The following is a 6,483-nucleotide window of genomic DNA, read 5'->3' as shown; positions in this document are numbered from 1 at the left end:
CCCCCGCTTCCTCCCCCTGCCCCCTGCCCTCACTCCTGGTGACGCCTCCTCAGGAAGCTAAATAAACTGATTTCCTGATCTTCCTTTCACTTCTTTTAGATGAGGACTAATAACATGGATCAGGTCTGACCTGATTTTTCCCATGTTGCCCCAGCCCCAGGCTGCCCTGGCCATGACCCGGTGTCTTGTCAGCCAGGACTTTGTTGCACATGCATGTTTGAGAGCTGCTCTTGTTAAAAATCTTAAAATTTCATAAATATGTTATTTACGCAGACATACTTGCAATTATCTTCAAACTAGAGTTCTTTTGTATTGAGAACCCTTTCAATTCACATAATTCTACGTGTTTGTGCTCTAGTTTTTTGTACTAAGTATATCAGGGAATTCAAGTTAATTTTTCTGACGTCTCAGAAACTTGTTTATAGCTCATTTTTTTCTCTTAACTCGGCCAGGACCTTATTTTTGTTCTAGAGTCCAGGCAGCACATAGACGGCATCTGCCCGCTTCAGATGGCAGCTTTGCCTCTGTGCGTGGGCCCTGATGTCCACTTCAGGGCGGCAGAAGCCCGGGTGGAACTCCCGGCTCCAGCAGATGTGTCCGGGCTGCCTGCCCTGTGCAGCCTTAGAGACTCTGCTGCAGGCCAGCCACAGCCACTTGCAGGTCAGCCACAGCCACTTGCAGGCCAGCAGGCGTAGCTCTCGGGTTCCAGCCCTGAGGCTCGTGCCTGCCGGGTGAGGCCCAGGCTGTGCTGCTGAGTTGAGGCTGCATCTGGAGGGTATGAAAGGAGAAGGGCAATCTTTAGGCCCCGAGCGAGGAAGGGCTTCTGTGCTGAAGGATGGTCCAGGAGGCGCCACAGAGCAAGGTCGGGGTCTTGTGGACGGCGTGTGGCAGCGTGGCCCTGGCCCAGGTTTCAGAGCAGGTGCTCTTCCCACTAGATGAGGGTTCGGCCAGCTGCGGCCCAAGGCCTGCTCACCACCTGCCTTTATAAATGCAGCTTTATGGAAACAGTCACGCTTGCTCATTTACTCTTTATCAGTGGCCGCTGTTGTGCTGCTTATTTATCTCGGGCCATCAACAAAATCCTCCAGACTGGGCGGCTCAAATAGTAGATGCTTATCTCTCACAGTTGTGGGGGCTGGAAGTCCAAGAGCCAGGTGTCTGGCGAGGGCCGTGCCTGCTCCACAGATGCTGCCTCCGTGCTGTGTCATCTGTGGCTCAGCTGCCATGGCCTGCGCAGAGAGATTAGGTTTTCACGCTTGTGGCCTCATTTTGCCTTGAGTAGCTCCTGCAGACCCTGTCTCCAGATACAGCCACACTGGGGCTGGAGCCTGAACATAGGAGTTTGCAGGACACTCAGTCCACAGCAGGTTTTCCATCTTGGCCTTTGTGGAAGACGCCTGCCCAGCGCCCTCATTCCTAATCACTTCCAGCTTTACCGACAATGTCAGTCATTTGGTGTGCCTTGTGAAATTTTCAGCAAGGATTTCATCCTCTTCTCCTCATGTTTCCCGCATTCAGAAGCAGGCACCACTGGCTCTGGGACAGTGCTGGGAGCTGCCTTGCCGTTGGGCATCTCTCCCTGGTGGACGCAGGTGTGCACCCCCGCCAGCCTCGCTCACCTTCCTACCGTGGCCTGGTGCCTGTGCAGGCAGCATCCTTAGCACAGCCCTGGGCCGGGCACACACCTCAGATGGCATATTCATTTACTTCGCCTCCAAATCCACATTCACAGATGAGGAAACTGAGGCACACACAGATTGAAACATCGATCTGGGTCCAGCTAGTGACTGTGGTGCTTCTGGGCGCTACGGGGCTGGTGGGCTCTGGGAACCCAGGACTTGAGCCCAGAGCCCACACAGTTTCTCATTATGCTACACCAAGTATAGGTTTGATATTTGTTTTGAGAATAAATGACCCTACATAGAAAAGTCAGCATAGCTCATTAAAGAAAGTGAAGGGAGGTTTCCTGTCTCTCACTTTCATTGCTGTTTTGGGGACTGACTGGAATGCATTCAGCTCCATAATTATTGACTCACTGCCTCCCACTCCCCCTCCGACCGTGGGCTAGGAGCTCTGAGCTCAGGCAGGGGTGAGTGAGCCATGTCCCCAGGGCAGCCCTGCCTCAAAGGAGCTTGCAGCCCAGGGTGGGGCGGGGGCAGATACAGGGAAACAGCCGCCCAGCTGAGCTGAGAGCACAGGAGCCTCCAGGTCATCTGTGACTGGCCGGGGTGAGGGATGCGCCAGGTGCAGAGGTGGAGGCTCAGGGCGTGCTGGGGAGGAAGAGAGGCTCGTGGAAGAGTCCAGAGGTAGGAGGTGGGAAGGAAGCCTGGAGTCTCTGGAACAGGACATTCCCAAGCAGGAAGGAAGCCAGCCGGGCTGGAGATGAAGGCGAGGCTTTCCTCGGGGCAGCAGCAGGGAGAAGACATAGTCTGGTACGCCCAAGGTAGGGAGCCCTCGGTACCTGTGTGGCTGTGATGTGAGGCCTCCTTTGGGGAGGGGTGGGAGCATCCCCTGTGGCACACACTGTTGTGAGCTTGTCTCAATCATGTGGCGTGGACGTGGGGCTGTGACGGTAGTGACTTCCTAGACACCGATGTGGCCACAGGTGACCTGGACCGGGCATTGCAGCAGGACAGAGGCACAGACATCCTGGGGGGATACAGGACTAGGGCCAGGGCTTGGCTGACAGCTGGGGCAAGAGGGAGGTGGACCCCAGGCCGTCATGGGGCTCGGGCTGATGAAGGGGACACGGTGGGGCCAGACTCGTGGCCAGGGTAGGAGGGGCCATGGGGCGCACTGAGAATGGGCATGGAGGGGGCAGCTCTGAGACCCAGACCCAGGAGGAGGGGCCATGGCTAGAAGGCTGGGCGGCTGGGGAAGGCAGCCCTCAAGCGCAAGAGAACCTCGGTCGGGGCAAGAGGAAAAAGGCAAATGTTTACATTTGTGTTTCTGGGTCAGGTAGAGACAGTGGTTTGTGAACGGCAGAAAGGTCATGGGTCTGTTCCATGCACTTAACCCTGGGGTCTGGGTCCCTCCAATGAAGAGGAGGCCTCTGGGCTGCCGGGTTCCTCCGAGGGCAGACGTGCATCACCGGGCAGCCCCAGGGTGTGACTGGAGAGCTGAGCCCAGCCCCAGCACCACCGACCCCGTCTGCGTCACTCAGCGGGACAGCCCAGTGGGCAGCCACACGGTTTCAGACAGCCCTGAGAGCAGAGAGAAGAAATACGTAGAGACAGTGTTTCCCATTGTTTTTCAAAGTGTGTGAGCCAAATAAAGCAGGGAAAGGAACACTGACCACAGACGTCCTGTGAGCGTGGCACTCCTGGGCACTGTGGGGCTGCTGGGCTCCGGGATCATCTGCACCTCAGCTGGAATATTTCCTGAAGGAGCGCCAGACCGAGTGCTGCCTCTGTGTGTTTTGCTGTGTTCTCTGCAGTTGAGGCCCGTTGCAGGGAGTGGAGCTGGGATCCCACCACATCAGACAGGTCACCCTGGGGCAGCCTTTTCCCCGGTTCACTCAGGAAAGGGACGGCTGTTTAGCATTTGCTGCTGCTTTGACAAGTGTGCTTGGGAGGATTTAGGATTTCAATTCCTGTATTGAAGCAAGTGACACACTGAAGTTGTGAGAAATGGTGTGCACTGGGGGAGGCTGTCCTGTGGTTGTAACATGTCTGTCCTGTTCCCAACAGGGCTCCACGTGTTCCCCACATTTGTGGTGTACGAGCTCACGGTGCTGGTGTTCCTCACCTTGTCAGTGGTGGTCATGAAGGTATGGGCTGGAAGGGTCCGCGCCCCTCGCAGTTTGCAGGCCCAGCACAGCCCTCCCTGTGGCCCTGGTTTCCAGCGGGGCCCACATCAAGCCTGCAGAGCTGGCCCTGTCCCTTGTCTCGGAGGAGGGCCACTGGACCCCGGGGGAGGCAGATGTAGATTAGGCTGGGTGGTCTGGGTTTGTCCATGTGATCGATTGTTTCGGAATTGAGGGTGTTTAAAAGGGGGAACTACCTTTTGGGACCCTCAGGACGGGCCTTGGCCGCAGTCCGACCTGTCCTCTTCTGACAGATGCAGATGTGCTTTTTAAAGACCTGAGAATGGTGTAGGCACTTTGTCTGTCCTGCATGACTGCCAGTCACGAGCTGCCTGTGTCCACATTGAACTGAAGGTGTGGTGACGTAGTCAGCAACCAGTGGTTTTCTGCCTCATAAACAGTGACTTAGATAATTTCCATTTTAAGGAGCCAGAATCTATGATGATCGCTGGGCCACTCCACCAGCTTTTAGCTGCTCAGCCCAGAGACATGCATCTCTCTGTATGAAAAAGAAATTTCCAACTTGAGTACCCCATGCTTAATGCTATTAATCTAGTTTGGTTGGGGCGAGGGCAGGGGGGCGGGGGCCGGGGGGCACGGGCAAGGCTTATTTTCTGCTAATGAACCTAAACCCTTAATGTTGCCTTTTTGTTCTGTGTGGATTATTTAAGATGTTTTGTGTGTGTCTGGTGCCTTCGGGTATTTGGAGTGCTTCTGTGCATTTCCCTGGTTGGTGTGTTATTCGGGGACCATCGTAGCGTCCCTGTGGTTTGTCTGGGTTCTCTCTTTCGTGTGTGTTTAACTCTGTGCGGGTCCGGTCTTCAGCGGTGGCGTGATGAACTTCTCTTGCAGTTTCTCCTGGCGGTGCTGGTCCTGTCTCTCATTCTGCCGAGGAGCAGCCAATACATCAAGTGGATCGTCTCCGCAGGGCTTGCCCAGGTCAGCGAGTTTTCCTTTGTCCTGGGGAGCCGGGCACGAAGAGCGGGCGTCATCTCTCGGGAGGTGAGTGGTTTCCCCCGCGAAGCGCTTCTTGGGCAGCACGGGCTGCACTCTGGGTTTGAGGCAGGTGTGGCGAAGGTGGCTGGCAGCCTGGGGGCAGGGTCTTCCTCCAGGTGGGCACACAGAGGCCTGGCTGCTCTCTGCTCATCCAGCATGTGACGTTTTCAGAGGAAAGGTGCAGTTAGTACTACTTGAACTGTTGCATTAACTTTTTACAACAATTCTAATTGTAGTCAGATATTTCTTCTGAAAGAAAACTGACTTTTTAAAGCTTAACTGCCAGTGTGCACATAAGTAGCACCCAAGAAACTGAAATACCAGAGTGCCCTGAGAGCTGGGTGGAAGTTCCTGTGGACACTGGGATGGCCTTGGGCATTCAGATTCACGGGCTTGTCTCCTTGCATTTTGTAAGGGTGAGGCGGGTAGAAGTCCAGGTGTTAAGTGCAGTGGAAGTAATTGCTGAAAAATAGAATTGCTTACAGGAAGCTCCACCTGAGGCCTGACCCAAGTCCGCATCCCCGGGGTCAGGGAAGGTGTGGGGCAGGCTCACTTGTACTGCGGCCCGGGGTTGGCCTTCAGGCAAACACAGGCTAAAGCTGTTACCCTGTGGCCCATCAGGACTAACCATGCATCATTGATCTTCAAATCACAGCCCCTCCTGCATCCCAGTGTCCTCAACTTCTGGCTGTACTTCGATGTGCTTTAAAGAGATAGTAGTGAATTTATGATGTGCAGGCATCCCTCCCAGCACTCAGCGTGACCGCGCTCAGCTTCCACCCCCCACCCACCCGTGCAGTCATCCCTCCCAGCACTCAGCGTGACTGCGCTCAGCCTCAGGACTCTAGCTTTGCAGGCGTCCCTCCGAGCTCAGTGAGACTAGTCCTGTGCTTTCCTATTGCAGGTGCAAGTCCTGACAGTGTCTGTGACCTACTCTGCACTTTGCTGTTGCAGGTGTACCTCCTTATACTGAGTGTGACCACGCTCAGCCTCTTACTCGCCCCGGTGCTGTGGAGAGCTGCAATCACGAGGTGTGTGCCCAGACCAGAGAGACGGTCCAGCCTCTGATGCACGGAGATGATGGACCTTGGAAGGGAAGCATCTGTGGGGAGTGTGCGCTTAAATGGCCAGCAGCTGCTCCTTCTGGGAAGCTCGCACCTTGGCAACAGAACAGCTCTCTAGCAAAGTGTCGGTGCAGTCGTGTTATCCTGGCTTTTACAGAATATTCCTGTCCCATTTTAGAATTTTCCAGAGTAGTTTATTTGCAGTCAGTTGATTATGTGCAGTAGACCCGGGACGCTGCATTTTACCAGTCGCCTTGAATGTGTTGCCTGGATGTGCCTTTTTTTTCCCTGAAATTAATTATTATTAATTTTCTATGGTGAGTTCATCAGTTCATAGTTTTTTTAGTAAAGAAGCAAAATTAAAAGGCATTTAAAAATGTGCAACTTCTGGCTGGGCGTGGTGGCTCACGCCTGTAATCCCAGCACTTTGGGAGGCCGAGGCGGGTGAATCACGAGGTCAGGAGATCGAGACCATCCTGGCTAACATGGTGAAACCCTGTCTCTACTAAAAATACAAAAATTAGTCAGGCATGGTGGCGGGCGCCTGTAGTCCCAGCTACTCCGGAGGCTGAGGCAGGAGAATGGTGTGAACCCGGGAGGCGGAGCTTGCAGTGAGCT

The 6,483-nt window shown here is 54.6% G+C and overlaps 1 protein-coding gene across 1 annotated transcript in view; it reads left to right on the top strand.

Moving 5' to 3' along the window:
• Positions 1-6,253, top strand: part of TMCO3 (transmembrane and coiled-coil domains 3) — a 64,711-nt gene extending 58,458 nt beyond the window's left edge. Inside the window, exons 11-13 of the mRNA XM_011979423.1 lie at positions 3,690-3,769; positions 4,658-4,807; positions 5,756-6,253. Coding sequence (XP_011834813.1) covers positions 3,690-3,769; positions 4,658-4,807; positions 5,756-5,869 — 344 coding nt within the window. The 3' untranslated portion in view covers positions 5,870-6,253. The remainder of the gene's footprint in view (positions 1-3,689; positions 3,770-4,657; positions 4,808-5,755) is intronic.
• The last annotated feature ends 230 nt before the right edge of the window (positions 6,254-6,483 follow it).

The sequence above is a fragment of the Mandrillus leucophaeus genome, unplaced genomic scaffold, assembly GCF_000951045.1.
Source record: "Mandrillus leucophaeus isolate KB7577 unplaced genomic scaffold, Mleu.le_1.0 Scaffold201, whole genome shotgun sequence".
NCBI classification, from domain to species: Eukaryota; Metazoa; Chordata; class Mammalia; order Primates; family Cercopithecidae; genus Mandrillus; species Mandrillus leucophaeus.
Note: the sequence above shows the minus strand (reverse complement) of the source record. Positions and strands in the feature narration are given on the sequence as shown.